Genomic DNA, 21884 nt, shown 5'->3' with positions numbered 1-21884 from the left:
GAGATTTGAAGCGGGGTCTTGCGGGCGTCCATGAGAGGGGACTTGGCGGGGTTGCAGCTACGCACGGAGACGCTGATGTCCCTAGTCTGTCCTACATCCAGGGAGAGGTGAAACTCCCCGGCGGGGTCTATGTTAAAGGATCCCTGTCGCTTCATTTTGGCACTCTTAGCTTGGTGTTTCTTGGAGGAACGCCTGTCCACCGTGAGGCTGTCTATCCTCTTTGGAGCCTTGTTCTCCCTCCACTCTTTCCCTTGCATGCGCAGTTTGATAGCCGCCGTAATGGCGTCGCTATTTTCTTCGGACGTCGAGCTCGTGATGCTGTTCTTCTTCTTAGTGAGCCTCTGCTCCGTGAGAACGAGGTAAGGATAGGGATGTTTGGAAGTGTGTGTCGCAACGGGGCTTTTCTCCGCACTGTCGGAACTGTCATTCTTCATCGGCGGCAGCACGAGTTGCGGCGGGCCTCGATACTCGGTGGTGTGCCTCCGCGCCATCTTATCACTCCTCTTCGCCTCGACGCTTTGCATCCGATTAGAATTATCCTGCAGCGGGCGATTGTAGACCTTCTCCTTATCGAGCAGCATCTCCTTGGAGCTATGCGCCACGGGGGGTTTCACAACGGTGAGCTCCTTCAGAGCTTTAGCCATGTCGACGTAATGATTGGGCGTGGTCTTCTTAACGACGGCGGGTTTGATGAAGTTTTTGTTGGAGCCATCGGATTTGAACGAGTTGATGCTGTCGGCATCGTTGGAACATTTAGACATGGCCTCGTAGACGCGGGGAGCTGCAGGTTCGACCACGTCCAGTTTGAAATACTTGCGTTCAGCTTTGGCTTTGAAGTCGGTCTGGAGCAGGTCGATGTCGCAGAGGTACTTGGTGCGCTGCACGGAGGGACGGGTGAGGGCGCGTACTCCGCTGGGGCCGATGGTGTTGCGACCGATCTCCTGCAGGAAGGCCTGGTAGGCGGGGTCCTTGTGGCTGCCCACCTGGTCCCGGGACTGCGACTGCGCCTGGTCGTGCGAGGGGTTGCGCGCCTGCGACTGCGTCTCCTGGCGATGCAGGCGGTCCCGGTACAGATGGATGTCCTCGTAGCGGCTGAGGTTGAAGGAGTGGTACTGCTGGGTCAGGGGGAGAGGTGCTGGGGGGGCAGGCGGAGGGGCAGACTGCATGGGCAGTCACAGTTTTAGCTCGTTGGCTATCTTGGAGGCAATGTTCTTGAATCCTATGCTCGTGCCTGAGGAACACAAAATTATCATTAATACACAATATTAATTTAAATTTAAAATGGTGAATCTGGCAACAAGTAATATCTAGGATTGGAATAAATCAGACAAATATATTATGTGTTTGGTTGGGATTTGTACTGACCTGATATTCTCTTGAAGCGGACTCCATTGAGTGAGAGGCGCGGCAGCTTGCAGACTTCTATCTCCCACTGGACCAGGCTGTCGGTGTTAGGGTCCCCGTGCACGCAGAGGAGCAGGAACCTTCAACAAAACCACACACCCATTAGTCAATATTCCATGCAATTATGGTAACTGGATTCCATGCGTAGCCACTATGGAAGAACCAGGCATCCAAAACATGTTATTAACTGTCTGTTGTTATGAAAATAACATACGATTTTCACTCTAAGTAAGAACCTGTCAAATCTGTGATTTATCTTGTCTATTGTTTATGCTCTGGCAACTTAGAACTTTAACAGGAAGTGAGAAAAAATTCAAGATGGTGGCACTTCCCGGCCGGTCACAGGAGAGACAGGCTGTCCGGTCGGGGGGTCAATTATTATTTCTGGAGGTCTGAGGATCTAATCGAAAGTTATTTCATGGATTTGCGATTAATACCGAAATGTTCAGTTTGTGCTTCGAGATTAGAAGTCTAGTCATATTTCCCGCGAGTGGAATTCGCCCCGGGTGGCGTGAATAATGAAAACGTTTTTACCATGTGTGGCCGTGGGGGTAATCATAGTTTATCCAAGCGATCGGTGATTATTTCTGCCGATAAACTGTTTTCGCCGTGTGCATTTTGATTCAGAGCATTATTAAGTTCCACCTTGCCTCGTGGAAGGGCAACTTACGGATTAACCGTCTACTCAGGGCTGGACCACACTGGGCCGTAGGCCAGCCACATTCTGATGCCGTCTACTCCTCTTGGCTGGACCACACTGGGCCGTAGGCCAGCCACATTCTGATGCCGTCTACTCCTCTTGGCTGGACCACACTGGGCCGTAGGCCAGCCACATTCTGATGCCGTCTACTCCTCTTGGCTGGACCACACTGGGCCGTAGGCCAGCCACATTCTGATGCCGTCTACTCCTACTGGCTGGACCACACTGGGCCGTCGGCCAGCCACATCCTGATGCTGCCGTCCTCTAGCTACATGGCTGATTCATCTACTCCGCCATTCGCGGCACTCAGTGTTCGTTCCTCATAACTAAATACGTTCTTATTATTTTAGACAGGGTAGATAGATTCTACGTTCTGGTCGATGGGGGTAAGTTTTCACCTTTTTTGTATTTCTCTGTGAAATTTATCAAATATAATTTGTTACGGCCAGTCCAAAGTTTATCCAGATTACTTTCATTCTACAACCTTGCAACTTCCTTTCAAACATCATGTAGATGGGATATATTTTTCCCCGCCCTGTATGTAAATTAAAACATAACATGGCTTATTCATAACACTGTCTACAGCTTTTCCTAAGGTACATTTAGTGATTTAGCAGGAGTTCATAGGGTAAGTCCACCTCTTGGCAGCGGAGGCGTCTCTGCCTACCTACAATCTGCGTGGCGGGCTGGATCTAATAGTGTGAAACTAATGGAAAAATCTTTTGCATCCAATCGCAGGAAAAATTTCCTTTCAAATATCCTAGTGAATGTATGGAACAAATCTCCACAACATGTCATCGATGCTATTAATAATATGATCCAATTTAAAGCTCATTGGATTTTTATTTGGAGAGAAGAAAGAATTGACTTATTTTAAAATTTAAAACAACTCGATTACTGTTCAGTTATGAGTGCGTCCGCGGAATAATGCCAGCTCATTAAAAAAATAAAAATAAAATATATATGGTAATGAGTTGTAGTTCTGACGCAACAAGAAAGACTAAAGATTGTCGGAAGATAATATTCTGTTGTCAGTTAGTTACCTTTCCCTCTGTTCGTAATCGCAGTTATTGGCGTCCAGCACCTTGCGTATCTCGGCCATGATCTCGTTGGCGTCGCGCGGGGAGGTGGTCTTCATACTCCAGGTGAAGCGGAGGGAGCGCGGCTTCACCTGCTCCTCGTTTCCCCCCTGGCTGAAATCAGAACTACTTCTCAACGTTCAAGAAAGCGCAAAGAAAACAAACAAACTAATTAAATATTGGACAAAAAACAGACAAAGTAAACAATGGAACCACACAACAAATAAACCAATAGAAATGACTGTTCTAACTAAAGTCAAACTTATCTTCGTTCTTTAGCCACTCGATTGATTGTAGGTAAATGATTTTTATTAATTAAAATGAACTTATTTTGAACTTTCACTAAGCTTTTATCAAATACCAAAAGATGTCATTAATATTCCTCTCATGGAATATTATAGATAATCTTTTGTACCGTGAATTCTGCACGTCATTTCTAGACGTCACTCTAAATTGTTTTCTAAAAATTGAACACGTGAACACGTTAAAAACTGCATGTGATTTTAATGTATGTCCGACATTTTCAGAAGACCGTAGACAACATACAGAAATAGTAATATTTATGCACAATATCCACCGCGAACGAAACTACGAAACGAGGTGAGCTAATATACGCTACTCGGCTAAACTATTAATATGCGTATCCACCGAAAACTAAATACAATGAATTCTTCCACAACGTCGAACGCAGACGAACGAACAATCTCTACAACTTATGAACGCACAGCGACGGGGGTGCGAGAGTGAGCGTAGTTTAGCTTAGCTGTAATTGGTGGGTCAGCGCAAAGTTTAGCACTATACGCTTGTGGTGGATATGAAAGTATCAACGAAAGACTCGTTACGATGCGAGCTAAGCTAAACTAAGTTAGTACTAGCTCAGCATCGTTCGCGGTGGATATTGCGCTTTATATTGCCGGTGGATATTGCGCTTTATATATTTCAGTATTAATATTTGAATGATTTTCGGAATGAGTGCGTGCCAAACGCTCGAATGGCAAAATTGATCCAAAACTTTCAAATATCGAAATTTCTTCTTGAACAGAAAATCAATTGACTCGTTTGAGCTCAGCAACGAACCTGGGAATCAAAAGGTCTTATGTGGCATTGATATCAGCTACAAAAGATTTCAAATCGGTATGGACAACACTTCTATGGATTTTTCGTTCAGTGATTGACATAAAATTGTTAAAGACAGTAAATAACTTCAGTTTAACATTATCAGTGATATATATATAATTCAACTGCTACTTAAAAATTATCTAAGTAAATACAGGGTTTTCCAATAAGAGGTGTTATTTTGATATTCAATTGTAAAAGATCAATGGTTTCGTTGCTTGTGTGGCACGTAACGCCGTCTTGTTGAAAGTAAACGTTGTCCAGATCAATACCATCCAATTCCGGCCATAGAAAATCATTAATCATTTCTCAATAGCGCAATCCATTCACCGTAACTGTTGCTCCAGCCTCATTTTCGAAAAAGTAAGGTCCAATGACTCCGCCAGACCATAAACTGCACCAAACAGTCACACGTTGAGGATAGAGAGGCTTTTCAACAATAACTCTTGGGTTTTCCGAGCCCCAGATGCGACAATTTTGCTTGTTGACGAAGCCACCGAGGTGGAAATGGGCCTCATCACTCAAGACGATTTGCATTCGATTCACTCAAGTGAATTTTAATAATTTCAATGCGTTGTTGAAGTGTGTATCGTTCCATTTTTATTAATGGCGTAGTTTCTACTTGTCAAATGTCAAAAAATGACAGCTTCAAAAGTAACATCTACCGAAATAGCGGGCTATTCAAAATAACACCTCTTATTGGAAAACCAAATAAAAAATATAATAACTGTTTTTGTGTATAATTTGAAGAACTCCACTTAATTTTTTTTTAAATCGCAATGGAAATCAAATTTAATAATGTTATTATTAAGTTCTCAGAGAATTTTAGTTTTTATTAATGTGACAGCTGTTTCTGAATCTATTGTCGCAATTACGTTTTCAGTAAATCGGTTTAACCGGTAATAAATCATTTTAGACTTCATAAAAATTGAAATTAGGCGGGGGTAAATAGAATCATATAAATAAGTCATCTCAACATCGCATGAGCACAGTTTGAAAATGGCCTTGAATGCCGAAACAGCTGTCACAATAATAAAAAAAAAACTAAAATACTTGCAGAATTTAATAATAACATTTGATTTACATTAAATTTTATAATATAGTCGCATGCAAGAAGCGCCAAAATTTAGCTAGCAAGAACTATTGTAGCTGACATATTATTATTGAAAGAATTACTGATAAATAATTAACATGCATTAATTACACATCTCTTCACATAATATTTAAGTCCTTTGCAAAAATAAATAATTATTTGAAATGAATATGTATTACAGTCGGTATTATTTTATTCTGTAAATTTTTTGGTATTGCTTCGTTCATCATTCGATGAATTTTTGGAATTCCTATAAACTTAAAGAGACAAGCACAAAAATGGAAACATATAATTTGGATGGATCGGGAAATGCAGTAACAAATTAAAGTTTAGAGAGAAATAAATAAAGAGATCAAATAGGAAAAAAATGTGTTGATTGTGTAAAACTGAAGTGAAAACCAGTCCTTAACTTGTGAAACAGACAAAAACCCATTCTTATCTTGTGAAACTAGCAAAAACCCATCCTTAACATGTGAAACAGACAAAACCGACCCTTAACTTTTGAAACTGAAAAAAACCCATTCTTCACTTGGGGAACTGAAAACTCCCATCCTTAACATGTGAAACTAGAGTAAAAAGCCATAATTAACTTGTGAAACAAAAAAAAATCATTCTTTGTTTGTAAAATTAGAGTAAAATTCCATCCTTAACTTGTGAAATTGAAACACCTTTACTTTGGAAATACAAGTAAAAACCCAGTCTTAACTTGTGGAACTTCAAAAAAACCATGTGTTGGTGTATGTCATGACAGAATAAATAAATAAACAAATAAAACAATAAGAGAGAAAACAAAAGAAATAAATAATTACCCGAGCACAGTTTGGGGGCTGGCACCCGACACGCTCTTGGGGCCGCTGCCGTCCATAGGTCTACAACAGATCAAACAAACCGCACCCAATCAATCCACTGCTCGAGGTCTACAACAGACCCGTAGGTCTACAACGGGTCAAACAAACAAATCGCACCTCAATCCACTGCTCTGGGTCTAAAAGAGACCGGTAGGTATACAAAGGGTCACACAACCAAACCCCACTGCTCTAGGTCTCAAACAGACATGTGGGTCTACAGTGGGTCACGCTAACAAACCCCACTGCTCTAGGTGTAAAACAGACCTGTAGGTCTACAACGGGTCACACAAACAAACCCCACTGCTCTAGGTCTATAACGGGTCACACAAACAAACCCCAATGTTCGAGGTCTAAAACAAACCTGTAGGTCTACAACGGGTCACACAAACAAAAACCAACGCTCTAGGTCTAAACAGACCTGTGGGTATACAAAGGGTTAAACAAAAAAAATCGCACCTCAATCCACGGTTCTAACTCTTAAATCGACCCATATGTCTACAACAGGTCAAACAGCACCTTAAATCACTGGGCTAGATTACTGGGTTCATTATTGCCGCTTTAGGACATTTTGATTAGTCGTCTGTGTTTTCTAACAACTGTCGCATGCGTTTTCTGTTCATTTAGTTCCGCCACGTCTTTTGTTTAAATAAGTTAACAAAATGGAGTCTTCTCGCAAGCATAAACATCACACCTTGACTTTAAAATGAAAATTTAATGAAAGATAAATATCGGTGTTTGTTTTTTTACAAAATAACTGTTTTAATTTTGAGCATATTTTGCATTTATAAACTATAATTCACCACTTTCACTAGTTGAATACTCGCCCGGTTTTCGAGGCAGCGGATTAGTGAATTTTGCTACCCATCTCATGACATATCCTAGTTTTCTTGATCCACTCTTCAAACTCTCACGAGAAATTCCATTCCGGGTTAAACACAAAGAAACGAGACGGGAGATGGTGGTGATCGGAGACGATGTAGTGTTAAATGGCTTTATATGTAATTACAAATTATGATGTAAGGTTATAAGTGATTAGAGAGGTGGAAATCAGTTTAAGATGAATTGATAGTGATTTGAGAGTATGAACTCAGATTTAAAAGAATTTATAAGTGATTTGAAAGGATGGACTCAGTTTTGGTCAATTTTATAAGTGATAGGAGATGAAAAACTAAGGCGATTTTATAAGTAATTTGAGAGGTTGAAATTAGTTTTAGATGATTTTATAAAATATTTTAAATAATGCTCTCAGTTTTTGGTGAGTTTATAACTGGGATGAAAGGATTCTATCGGCTTTAGATGAGTTTATAACTCGTTTGAGAGAATGAAGTCGATTTTATATGTGATATGATAGGATAAACTTAGTTTTAAATAGGCGTCTAAAAAATAATAAAAATATGTGACAAACTTAGGAAAAGTTTTAAATGATAATTAATGTTTAGATGATTTATTACTATGGAGAGGATTTTTACAAAGTTGACTGATAAAATATTCCACAAAGATAAAATCACTATTTTAATCTGCGGTATAATTAAAATAGCATTTCAGGTTGGACTCTTCGATTTTGATTTGAATAATTTAAATTATGATTCCTAAAATAGGAAAAAGAACGAACGTTGGTAGAAAAATCGCAAAAAATAACGAGGTAATGAAAAGTATCAGTAAATGCAACAAAAAAGGAAGGTGTTATTAACACAGTTCATTTGTCATAACAATATTAGTGTCAACATTCATTCAACAAATAAAATTGCATTAAATAAAACAAGGTTAACACAGACGAGAATATTTTTAACAGTGTTATTATAAACACACAAATTTATTGCAGTTAGAACTTTTTAGAAAACACACAACAATTTGCAATATAAAGTTATAGTATGGGCGTACCGCTGATAGCTCCAGCAACAAATCATCGAGACATTTCCTCCCCAGAGGCAGGCAGAGGGGATGGACCGTCACACAACCCTGGCTTGGCACACACTCCTTGCTTCATTCTAATTCATACATACTCATGGCACTTGGCACACACTCCTTGCTTCATTCTAATTCATACATACTCATGGCACTTGGCACACACTCCTTGCTTCATTCTAATTCATACATACTCATGGCACTTGGCACACACTCCTTGCTTCATTCTAATTCATACATACTCATGGCACTTGGCACACACTCCTTGCTTCATTCTAATTCATACATACTCATGGCACTTGGCACACACTCCTTGCTTCATTCTAATTCATACATACTCATGGCACTTGGCACACACTCCTTGCTTCATTCTAATTCATACATACTCATGGCACTTGGCACACACTCCTTGCTTCATTCTAATTCATACATACTCATGGCACTTGGCACACACTCCTTGCTTCATTCTAATTCATACATACTCATGGCACTTGGCACACACTCCTTGCTTCATTCTAATTCATACATACTCATGGCACTTGGCACACACTCCTTGCTTCATTCTAATTCATACATACTCATGGCACTTGGCACACACTCCTTGCTTCATTCTAATTCATACATACTCATGGCACTTGGCACACACTCCTTGCTTCATTCTAATTCATACATACTCATGGCACTTGGCACACACTCCTTGCTTCATTCTAATTCATACATACTCATGGCACTTGGCACACACTCCTTGCTTCATTCTAATTCATACATACTCATGGCACTTGGCACACACTCCTTGCTTCATTCTAATTCATACATACTCATGGCACTTGGCACACACTCCTTGCTTCATTCTAATTCATACATACTCATGGCACTTGGCACACACTCCTTGCTTCATTCTAATTCATACATACTCATGGCACTTGGCACACACTCCTTGCTTCATTCTAATTCATACATACTCATGGCACTTGGCACACACTCCTTGCTTCATTCTAATTCATACATACTCATGGCACTTGGCACACACTCCTTGCTTCATTCTAATTCATACATACTCATGGCACTTGGCACACACTCCTTGCTTCATTCTAATTCATACATACTCATGGCACTTGGCACACACTCCTTGCTTCATTCTAATTCATACATACTCATGGCACTTGGCACACACTCCTTGCTTCATTCTAATTCATACATACTCATGGCACTTGGCACACACTCCTTGCTTCATTCTAATTCATACATACTCATGGCACTTGGCACACACTCCTTGCTTCATTCTAATTCATACATACTCATGGCACTTGGCACACACTCCTTGCTTCATTCTAATTCATACATACTCATGGCACTTGGCACACAATCCTTATTTTGTTGCTATTCAATTGTGCGTCATATAATAAACTCACTACTGACTAATATCATAGACACCTAATACTTGGACTTATGACAGGTCTTATACAAGCCTAGTATAAATTAGTTCAACTATTGTTACACTGGTATATATTTCTTTTGAATTATGCATTGTCTTACTGCACTTATATTAATAACTGGATCACTTGCAATAGTGTTTTTGTGTACACATTAATTGTTCTTTAATTTAATGTTATTATTATCCTGTTTACCACTGTACGCTTGTAATTCGATTATCACTGTACTGCAAAAGTAATTTTGTGGCGCTTGAATAAATAAATAAATATATTCTGCTGAGACCCCTTTCCCAATCCATCCATTCTATATACTGAAACCTCATCTAAGAGTCCCATTCTTAATTTTGTTAATTTCTAGTGATCGACTGAAGTCTTGGTTTCGGCAAGTTTCAGCCAATAAACGAGTTTCAGCCGCGGTTTAGTTTTCAGCCAAAAATTTGCCGAAACTTCGGCTTAGCCCAAACCTGCGTTTGTGATATATCGGATCACGTTCGTCTTTACTTGAACACAGTTTACCCCTAAAATAACTAGAATTAACCCTAGAATTATTTTAAAAGAACCTAGTATATAAGAATTGTCCTATAATTAAATAAAAAAATAACAATAATTTATTGTATCGCAAAAACACATTTATCGGGAACACAAAACAATATTTATTATAAAGGTTTTAAAATGTTCAATGAACTCTCCGTTATTGTTGAGGAAGCTAAAAGTCTTGCAGTTTTTCGTGGATTATGTCTCAATGTTGTGAATTCCAAATTTTAGTATGTAAATAGTAAATAATATTATAGTAGTCCTAGAAAATAATATATTTGGTATAAGATGTATAATTTTATAACTAAATAAAATATACATTAAAAAAAAAAAAAAAAAATTGTCTAACATAGAGACTATTAAATACAAGACCAGAGTTCACTACATTTAGTAGTTTTAACATCTTTGTATTGTAGAAATTCCTTAGTTAAAGTAACCATAGCGTACATTGACGAATATTAAACAAAGAATGAAAAAGTGCTATGCGTAAACCAATTAACTCATTAAATCAATGTCTTTTATTTTATTTAACAATAACTTTAATGAATTCTTGCGAGATTAACAATAAATCATCTAATTTCGGGGTATTAAACTTATTTAAATATGTTTCAGTTTCGGCTGAAAATCTGGTTTCTGTCGGTCACTTTTAATTTCCCCTAGAACGACCTTGCAATCATTTCAGATTTACACTTTCGTAGGACGGTTGTACATGTGTTACCACACATACTCCTCAGGGATCTCATTTCTCCTGCATTCAGTCTAATTTCATACTTCTTCTGCCAGTTCCTTGCCTCACTGCCACAGATCAGGGTTGGTATCAACATTTCATTACAGACTACTGCATTCAGATGTGAATTATTAAAAGAATTATCTGAATACACTCTTATGACAATGTCCTCTTTCTCACAAACAAGCCATTTAACAGTAAGAGATGTTGCAACGGATTTCTCAGCGGGAAGACCATACGAGGCAAATTAGCAGTTTTTTTAATGTTATTTAGTGAATTTCCAAAAGACCGGCAAAGCATTCCTTTTAATGGAAAGTTTTCACATTACGAACCTTTTTCTCATGTCCGGATGGGAGAAAATTCTCCCTTTTGTCGAGGGACCATCGCCGAATATCGACAGACTGCGCATAGAAAAATTGGGATAATAGATAATAGTGAATCGGACACAAAATAGGAATAGAGAATAAATTTTCATAATTTGCCCATTTAAATAAAATTAATATTTAAATTCACCTTTCATTTCTCAATAATTTTAAATGATGGCCAAGAACACCCTTGAAGGGTGAAAGCCAGAAATAATGTTAAAAAAAAAAAAAAAACTTTTTGAGAGCAGAAAGTGTTCAAAAGAGGGAGATATTTTTATCTCAACTATTACCATTTTTTTTAAATTGTTTTCCTAAGTATTATAAATAAACAAAACTTTGTTAAAAAAAATACATATATAATAATATCAAATTAAGCGAATTAATCAGATATTAATAATAAAATATTAAAAAATGTTATTATTAATAATTCATAAGATTAATAAGAGGATTTCTACAAATACAATTCTATGCCGTAATTCTAAAGGTTAAATTTAACCCCTAGAGCAATTTTGGGAGATATTTCTCCAAATCATAAAAGTTATGCAATCTCATTTTATATTTTGGAAAGATATATTATTTAAAGAGCGTTAGAAAGAGAAACACCATGTGTTGTATTTGCATTTAAAAGTTTACCATAGGCGCTCCTGCAAAATTTGAAATAATTCAAATATATGTCAAAGTTTGCAAATTTACTTACAAATATTTTTATGACACGAAAACTGAAGTTGACAATAAATTTTATAATACCTTTGTCTAATGAAATACTTTTTAGTTTCATGCAAATTGTTAATTACAGTTTAAACAATAAAAAACATTGGTAAGATTTAAAACATTTTATCTTTATTTGCTTTAATATTTTTAATTGCAAACGTCGATTTGAATGACTAAAATCTGAAAGAGTATTTCTTTTAAACATGTTCAAAAACATCGAATTTATCTGGAATCGAATGTAATACAGAAATATTTCCTTGCAATCAGCATTTCGACAGTTCGCTTAAAGAGAAATACATGCTCTAGGGGTTAATGAAAAGATTTGAAGTTTTCAAAAATTGATCAATAATGAAATAATGATTTTGTTGGAATGTATATGAAAGGATTTTGGTGAGTTTTTTTAAATATAAGGTGCGTCAGTAATTTGTTAGTAAGTTGTGACAATAGTAAAAACGAAATGAAAAGCAAGAAATTGTGAAAAATTAAAAAAATATATTAAATAGATATTGGTGGATACAAATGAAGTTAGGAGAATGATTTGGGTATTAATTTAATAAATGGGAATGATATGATAGGATTAAATAAATAACTTGGTTTTTTATTATAAGGTTCAGTTCGATCTTGAAAAATGATAAAATTGTTAGTAAATTAATAACTATTTACAACTTAATGGAAATTGTCGTTTAATGTAAAATTTGCTCTAATTTTTTACGTGAATCAATTTTGAAAAGCAATTTATATTTCCTTGAAAAGGAATCAAAAGTTTATTATTAAAAAATTTAATGTTTTTTTATTATTTTTAACTGGTTCTAAAATTTGGTTGATGCATCAATTCGTTTAATTGTTTGTAGTTATTGCAGCAATATACTAAAATGTTTGTGGTTATTGCAACAGTTCACCAAATTGTTTGTGGTCGTTACAGCTATTTCACCAAGTTGTTTGTGGTCATTGCAACAATTCACAAGAATGTTGCATCAATTTATTAAAAATGTTGATAGCAGCATTTCATCTGATTGTTTGTGGTCATTACAGCAATTTCACCAAATTGTTTGTGGTCATTGGAACAATTCATTCACTTGTTTGTGGTCAGTACAGCAATGTAACTAATTTGTTTGTGGTAAATTCACTAAAATGTTTGCGATCATTGCAGCATCAATTTATTTAAAATGTTGACTGCAGCATTTTGAGTGATAGTTTGTGGTCATTCCAGCAATTCACTAAATTGTTTGTGGTAAACATAAATTGGCAGTAAAGTTGTCGAATTAATTGACGTATTCAATAAATAAACAATATAATTAATAACTTTGTAGTTTGGTAGATAATGCCGGTTTTCTTTAAATAGTTACTGAAATAATAAATGCACTATTTATACACTTGTTAATTGAAATAAAAGACATGTCATTTGCCAAAACATTTTATTTTTAAATTTCAATTCTTATTTATTTAAGTTTTGTCAATACATTACACCCAGAGTGCCTTTTAAATGCATACAAAAAATATTTTACTCTGTTCATGTAAGTCAACAACAGAAAAAATAGAGAAATTATAATTTTTGGATTATAATTAAGATTTTTTTTTTTTGAAAAAATAGACTCTTGAAAAAATGTAGTTTTTAAAAAGCACTCAAAAGTATTTCAAGAAACAATTTGACACTAGTTCAAAGGTAAAAAATAAAATGCTTTATTATATTTTACTTTCAACATTTCTAACTAGTCATTTAATTTTTTTAACAAATGACAGAAAAAAAAAAGTTTACATGTTTTACCAAATAAATTGGTATTATTTATGAACGGAAAATATTGTTAATTAAAAAAAAAAATTATTATATTTATTTTAATATCAAGTTGATTATTTATGATTAACTATACACTCCTAGCCTCTTTCAGGCGACTAAAAATCATTATATTTTCAAAATCTGCCTTCAATAGTTTTTTGAAAAATTAAAAAAAAAAAAAGACTTCCAAATCCGCAATTAATTGACGCAAGTGAAATAATTATTCAATATTACGATTATAATTATTACTGAAAATATTTTACAAATTATTTTTACTCTCAAATATCTAAATGTATCTCCTTAGTGATGCGGCATTTTTCGTGTAAAAGAACACTTAAGGTTTCATTTTGCTCGGCGTAAACAGCCAACAGTCCTAAAGAACACTTTACAAAATGAACTCAAATGAGATGGGATTATGGACCGGAATGTATATAAAAATTTCAAATACGAAAAAAGGTTTTGAATTTTTTCAATTTAAGGCGTAAAATATTTTGGTAAAGGTTAATAAGCACATTTAATTTTAAAAACACTTTGTATCAGATAGATAACAATGAAAATTAATATTAATGCATTTGATATTTCATTAAAAAAAAATAAAAATGGATATATTTATCCAACACACTCTCAAGATTGAATTTAGTTCGGGAACATTCTTACAATCATACATAAAGATAGCAGCCAGTAAAAATATGCGTTAAGAAAAAGAAGATGATGTTGCTAGTTCTTAGTCGAAATATGATAATAGTTAAAAATGACAAAGAGATAGGGTCGGATTAGCTCAGTGGTAGAGCAAAGCCCCCGCAATACGGAGGTCCTGGGTTCAATTCCTAGATGCGACCGAATCTTTTTCTGATTTTTTTGTTTCACATTGTCGTTTAAAAGTCGCTAATAAGATTATACATATATCTATTTTTTGATTTCCAGTTGAGCTTATTGCCGACAAGTGAACAATCTAATTTAATTAATAACGAAATAACTATTAAAATGGATTATTTCCAATTTCCAGAAAGTGAAATACTTACTTCTCATTATTATCTAACCGATACAAAGTGTTTTTTTTTAAGTGCGTATTAAGCGTGTCACATTTTTCTGTATATTTACCAATTATGTTTTTTTTTACCATATTGTGGAATCAGGAGATATGAAAAAAACGCAGAATGACAGACAACCTTGGTGAATTTTATTAAAAAAACTAGGTTACTGTCAAAGAAATAAGAGATAGCACAGTAGGCCTACGGTCTGAGCGCTAACCGTCTCCAATTCAAGAAGAAATCATCTCCGCTGTCAAACAGTTAATATCCCATTCTGATGCCATTAATTAAGTCCCATCATTAATAAATTTCACCGCCAACGCAGCACTAATTGTGATACAATAATTCAAAAAACTAGTATTTACAAAGTCAAAACAAAAAAAAAGAAGATATAAAATTTAGGGTGACCGGATAACTCATCAAAGTGACAGTTCAACACACCTATAAAAAGTGTTTTAAAGTTATGAAAAGTGATGAAACAAAAATGAGGTTAAATAGGTTACATATGTAACTATTGGTGACCGGAAATGTTACCAAAATGACAATTCAACACACCTAAAAAAAGTGATATAAAGTGATGAAAAGTGATGAAACAAAAACTAGGTTAAATAGGTTACATAGGTAACTTTTAAACCTAGTTTTTGTTTCATAACTTTTAGTGATACTCTATACTCTATACCACTTTTTAAAGGAGTGTTGAATTTTCATTTTGATCAAATATCATGGAACCGTAACCATTTAACCTAGTTTTTGTTTCATCACTTTTAATGAATTTATATCACTTTTTAAAGGTGTGTTGAATTGTCATTTTGAGGAGTTATCATGGAACCAAAATTTAGTTATGCGTTATTTCGTTAAACAAATTTAAGTAGATGGATTCATTTTTTTTTGTCAACTTATAATTTAATATAATTTTTTTTTTAAATTGTTTTAAACAATAAATAATATAAATTTTCGCTTTAAAAATGTTGCAGAAGATGACAACAAATGTAGCGGACCAGATATTATTTTATAGCAAATTTATTCTTAGGCACCCACAGCACTCCTTATTCACAATAGATTTCTAATTAAACCAAAAATATAATTATATCATAATTAAAAGACTCGTCTCAGTAACTGTTACTTTCTTTGTGGAAAAAAGAGAATAAAGAATATAATTTTTATTTATTTTTTAGTGAGTAAAACCTCAAATTTTAATATTTAGTCATTGAAGACGATATTAGCGAAAATTTGAATCAGAAAAACATTCAGTCACATCTAGAAATGTAACCCAGGACCACAGCCTTGCCAAGGCTTTGTTCTACCACAGAACTAATTCGACCCTATCCCCTTCGCTCATATTTAAAGGTATCATACTTTGACTAAGAGCTACCAAAATCATCTTAATTTTCTTAATGCATATTTTTATTGGCTGCTATCTTTATGCATTATTGCAAGATTATTCCCATGAAGGAAGAAATAGAAAAGAAAATATTCATCGTAAACTTCGCACAATAAAATAAAAATGGATACATTTATCTGAGACAATATCCAGAATGCATTTAGTTCAGGAAGATTCTTACAACCATACACAAAGATGATGTTGCTAGTTCTTAGTTGAAATATGATATAGTTAAATATGACTGAAGGGGATAGGGTCAGATTAGCTCAGTGTTAGAGCAAAGCCCCGGCAAGGTGGAGGTCCTGGGTTCAATTCCTAGATGCGACCTAATCTTTTTCTGATGTTTTTGTTTCACCTTTGCGTATAAAAGTCGCTAATATTGTCTTCGATGATTATACACATATATTTCTTCAGTCTACAATTTTGAATAATTAAAGTTAACTGGTTTCCAGCTGAGCTTATTGTTTACCATAAAATAAACAGATTGATAATTAATTAATTGCACAATTAAAGCGTTTTAATGATCTATTCGATTCTCCACGCAAAAATATATGAAAGAGTCAACAAAAAAAAAATAGCAATAATAATAGAAGAAATCTTTGACTCCAAAACTGTTCAATTCAAAGTTATTTTTAAAAATTATATGGTTCCATTGTTTCAGACGCCTTGCAAAGGGAAGTAAACAAATTAATGTAACTTTATTTATGTGATGAAAAAAATATTAGATTTTTCTACATTCTAAAAATTCGCCCTGATGTAAAACCCTGCAAGGCTGTACAAAAGAGTAGTCCACAATTCAAACGCAAACGAAGAGTTATTTAAAAATAATAAACACTTAGTTTTAACCACTTTAATTGTTTAGATACAACCGATATGTTTCGAGACCATTGTCAGTTATGATGCTGCGTATAAGCAGAAGAAATTAACCACGAGCCAAGCCACGAATTGTGGGAAAGGAACGAAGTAACCGCAAGCGGAGTTGCTTCGTTCCTTTCCCATAATTCAAGGCTCGGCTCGCGTTAATTTCTCCCATGTATACGCAGCCTAACACGTCGGTTGTATCTAAAAAATATGTTCATTATTATTAATATTAAAATGGTGATACGGAATAAGTTTACTGTGTTTGAAGAAGTGATAAGTCACCTTTTAAATTCAAAATTAAGCAGTTTTAAAATCAAAGACAAAAAAAACATATTATAAATAAAGATAACCTAGTTTTATATTGCAAAAAAATATAAACATTATTTTAAAAGTCCATTTTTAAACTTAGAAAAGAAATAATATGTAAATGTCTACATTTTCATTAGATTTACACTTAATTTTAAAAGAAATAAACTAAATGTCTCCTCTTAAAAATATAAACTTCCTTCAGCACTTAGTATTATTTTATATAAACTTTAATTTATACACCTGATGGATTACTCATTTTGAAGTAGTACTTTTCACTTTTTTTTATATATCGCCGATTCATTGTTTTTTTTATTTACACATTAAAAATAATAAAAAGTAATTGGAAACCAAATAACTTATTTGATAAGCGTTAAGGGTTATTCGCACTTGATAATCTATGACTTTTCAATATCTTATTTTAACGCATTCAGAATAAATTTATTGTTAAAGTGATAAAAGTAAATTTAACTAATTTCTTAAACGCATCCTTCAACAGAATAAGTAACTCTATCAAAAGGCTTTTAATGCAATCTTAAAATAAATGTTTTGCATTATTACAAACAAATACTGGAACATGCTACAATTTGTAATCTCCATGGGATTGTATTACGCAGAGAGCCCGATAGTTGACATTCATATTCATAAGAGATCACCATTCGAAATCATTTCACTAGCCTTCCATTTTGCGTTCACTCTTAAATTCTCAAAAATCAAAGCATCCCTTTCTAAATCTTATTCAAACTCATCCCTACCATTCATCAATTCGCTTGAACAACTTATGATTAATCAACATTTATAATTTTTGAATCGGGCCGTTAACAATAACACGCCTTATGTCGATGGCGATAAGGTTTAAATTCCCGGTTAACACCAGTCGCCTGTTTTAATTTATGCAAGAAAAAAACGTCGCCAAAAAGTGTGTTTTATTTTATTTTGCGAAGTTTAATTTTTATATTTAAATGTTTTACGAATAGAACTTATTTTGCCATATTACGCTACAAAGCCATAACCGAAAAAAAGGTTCATAAGTAGAGGATTTTGAACTTTATAGCAGTTTTATAGGCTGATACTTTATTTTTTTCTGGGCTTATAAAAAAGGTGCCAAAATTGCCATTTGATGAGAATGTTACGATTGAATTTTTGTGAAACAACTCAACCTAAGTATTTTAAATGCAACTAGAGTAAAGGGTATAAAATGCATTCATTGAAGGGAGAAGCGACAATACTCTTACGATAACTCAATTAGAATAATAGAGGACCTTTTGGAGATCATCAGGAGATAATACATTATTAATTAAACGCCTCAAATGACTTAATCGATAAACTAACGAAAACACGTAGAAATAATATTTAGCGAAAATAATGTGTAAAAGAAATAAATAATTATATCTCGTTTGTAAGTTCAGAATGCTGAATCTTTGAGATGGAAAACAAAAATTTAATATCAGTCTGTATCAGTCCTAAACTGATTCACAAGATATTTTCAAAATAACACAAAAAAAACTACACATTTTTATCGTTAAGGTTAAACGCAACACTCGTTATATTCTACGTGTTCTTAGATGGCGTTAATTTTATTAAAACAGGGATTTTTGTAAGGTATTGCTTTACAATATTAAGACAAATTATTTGTTTGTACCCGTATATATGCAATATGAATATGAATAAATAGTTTTGTTCGTTTAAAATCTTAATTCAATATTGTATTTAGTATGCCTTTCTTGAAAGAATTGAGTTTTTTTTACAGACAAATCTATTTATTCATTCATATTACGTACATACGGGCGCAAACAAATAATTTATTTTAATATTGTAAAGCAATACCTTGCTGTAGTGTTTGGTGATTTAGGTTCGGGCAGGTTCGGGTTCTACCGAACATAACCGAACGCTACCAACGGCCTCCGATTACATTGTCGGGTCGCGAGGAGCTCATTCTCTCGCTAGACGGCCTTTAGGCAACTTTTTACTTGTATTGTCAGTTTATTATATTCCGAATTAAACAACGTCCGTATATAAGAATCTACGACTATTAAATATATTACCAGATCCCTTCCTCGTTAGAATACTGGAGATTAAGGGCCCAGTATTCTATCCTATAAAACAACGATACGTTACACTTGCAAAAGCGTATTCTAATAAAATTAATTAATTAACGCCATCTATGAACACATAGAATATAACGAGCGTTGCATTTAACCTTATCAAAGGGTTAAAAATTAAAAACAATTACAATGGACGTTTTTTCTTTAAATTTTGTTCTGTGACAAAATATAAAAGCTGCCATGAATCGAAAAAAACAAAGAGAATAAAAATACACACAATTAACTATGGAACGTGTAATTTTGCTAAAGGTTATTAAATGATAAATTGTATCGCAGAAGAGTAATGTAATTGACAATACCGACTCGAGGCAAAATAAGAAATCGTTTGCCTGATATCAAATTAACCAAGAAAAATGCACAGATATTTGTCGAGTTTAACCCGTAGGGGACGGCGAGAAACTTCAATAAATAAAAAGATTTTTTCGTTAAAGCCAAAACGTAGACGATACCATACTTGATAAAGTGACATCTTTATTTTTGTCTTTAACTAACCCAGTAGAAGTAATATCCAAAGACGAAACTAATGTATAAGGTCGAGTCGACACTGCAATTGAAGTGCTTCGTACCGTATTGCATGAGCATGATTCTTCAAGACTGCAAATGCAGGGCACCAGCCTCTAGAGGTATACGAATTTAATGTGCGCTTGCAATATAGGAAATGTAGAAAAACTCTTCCAATATATTTAATATAATGTAGAACTAGCTAAGATAAACGATTTTCTTCTCACACTTTTGACTACTATTACATAGTCACTATTGGCCATTCAAAAATTATCTTTCGTAAAACACAAATAACAATAATTATTATAAGTAAATAATGTTAGTTACCAAAATATATTATGTAGTTACTTCAAATAGGAAGTGTTATTATGGTTTCTGTATAGAAAAAACAATGAATCGACATTTGATATTAAACTACTTAGAAAATATTCTCAAAAGACTCATAAATTTGAAATCATGGATGATACAACTTATTTGAAAAATTTTTAGAGTATTTTTCGGTTATCTTGATTATCCGATAATCGGTTATTATTGATTTGCATTTTTTCTGTGATGTTTTAAAACACATTTTTTATAATTAAAAGTGTGGTAGCATTCCAATCACTGAATCAAATCTTTTTAATGTTGTTACCATCCGATTTCTCCTAAAAAAGTCTATTTTAACAAACTGAGTTTTGAAAACTCAAGTTCTGGATAATTTTACATGTTTTTATATTTATTTTACCGAGGCATTTTCCGCACTCAATTGTTTAGTGAAAAGGTATATTTATTATTAAATATTGTTTTAAATCAGTCGATTAAACGCTTGGAACTTAGACGAGTATATTATGGGCCACAGTTCGATCGATGATAATATAGTCTTGTGCGTAAAACACCACTTCATCGATGAATCAATTCTCTAAGCGATGTTCGCAACCGATGAGTAGCGATGATGAAAATCAATTCAAGCATCGCAAGAGCAACGTAAAGAAGCGATTCGTTCACCCAATCAGATAGCTCCTTCATTCGCCGAAATAGTGAAATTGCTCAATCACTGGATTCGTTAATATATATCGTAGTGATGAAATTATAATGTATGTTCACTGGTTGGCGAACATTTTGTTCATCACTGAATCCGTGCAATTGTTCGTCGAGTTTTGGCAAACGGCGAACATCACAATCGTAGGTTTATTTCCTCACCCACTGTTGTAATGAACTGTAAGTTTACGATGAATCGGTGAAATAGTTCAATAAAGGATTGCCGAACTAGTCGATTCGACGAACTGTGAACGAATCTTTCATCATATCTGGCGAACACGTGAATCGTAGATCTAGTTGCTCATTCACGGCAGTGATGAAGCTTACGTTCACCGATTTGCGAGCGCTGTGTTTATCAATTGAATCGATGAAATCGTTCGATGGAGGCTCGACGAACTAGTCGATTCAAAGATTGACGAACTTGTGGATTTGACGAATGGCGAACATGTCAGTCGTAGGTTTAGTATAAGTCTGATGCGACTCCATGTAGAAGATTGTAGCTAGACATCCGTAGAAGTGGTCCAATTCTCCGTCTGCCATCAGTTGTGATGATTTAACCTGCGATCGAAGGTTTATTTGAGTTTTATTGAACAGTGATTGGGGTTCCCCAATCATTTAGTTCAGTGGGAGACATCGTAGGTGTCATGACGTGATGTCATCATCATCATGAAATCATCGCCGATTATTAAATTCACTATTTCCACCCAAAGATGCACAATACTTCAATAAGATACGAAAACGAGTTCACGATATCGATTATCGTTCAAATACAAAACCACGAATATAATACGATATTATCTCATCGAAACCAGTAATTAATTTACTAAACTTTACGTTCTAAACGGCGCGTTCCCGTTTTGAACAAAACAACTGACATGGTTTCTATCACTAAATAATCAATGCCAGGGAATTTCTATTCTCCGCGCTTTTTGCAGTCAGTCTGATATATTTATCATTAATACAAATGTTTTGAACGAGAAGATTTAAAAAAGG

General features: G+C 34.4%; 1 protein-coding gene across 16 annotated transcripts in view; it reads right to left on the bottom strand.

Annotated features, from left to right (window-relative positions):
• Positions 1–1037: 1037 nt before the first annotated feature.
• Positions 1038–21884, bottom strand: part of LOC149409528 (serine/threonine-protein kinase MARK2-like) — a 357017-nt gene continuing 336170 nt past the window's right edge. For 11 of the 16 annotated variants that reach the window (XM_089649603.1, XM_089649590.1, XM_089649591.1 and 8 more), the window contains 5 exons: positions 11172–11240; positions 6202–6261; positions 3148–3312; positions 1366–1484; positions 1038–1231 (listed from right to left, as the gene is read on the bottom strand). In XM_089649603.1, coding sequence (XP_089505729.1) covers positions 1173–1231; positions 1366–1484; positions 3148–3312; positions 6202–6261; positions 11172–11240 — 472 coding nt within the window. In that variant the 3' untranslated portion in view covers positions 1038–1172. Of the gene's footprint in view, positions 1232–1365; positions 1485–3147; positions 3313–6201; positions 6262–11171; positions 11241–13393; positions 21450–21884 lie in introns of those variants that run through there. The other 5 variants (XM_089649593.1, XM_089649594.1, XM_089649596.1 and 2 more) reach the window with 5 other exon arrangements.

The sequence above is a fragment of the Hesperophylax consimilis genome, chromosome 30 (assembly GCF_061612785.1).
Source record: "Hesperophylax consimilis isolate HC1 chromosome 30, BYU_Hcon_1.0, whole genome shotgun sequence".
NCBI lineage: Eukaryota > Metazoa > Arthropoda > Insecta > Trichoptera > Limnephilidae > Hesperophylax > Hesperophylax consimilis.
This window is presented reverse-complemented; position numbering and strand designations above follow the sequence as displayed.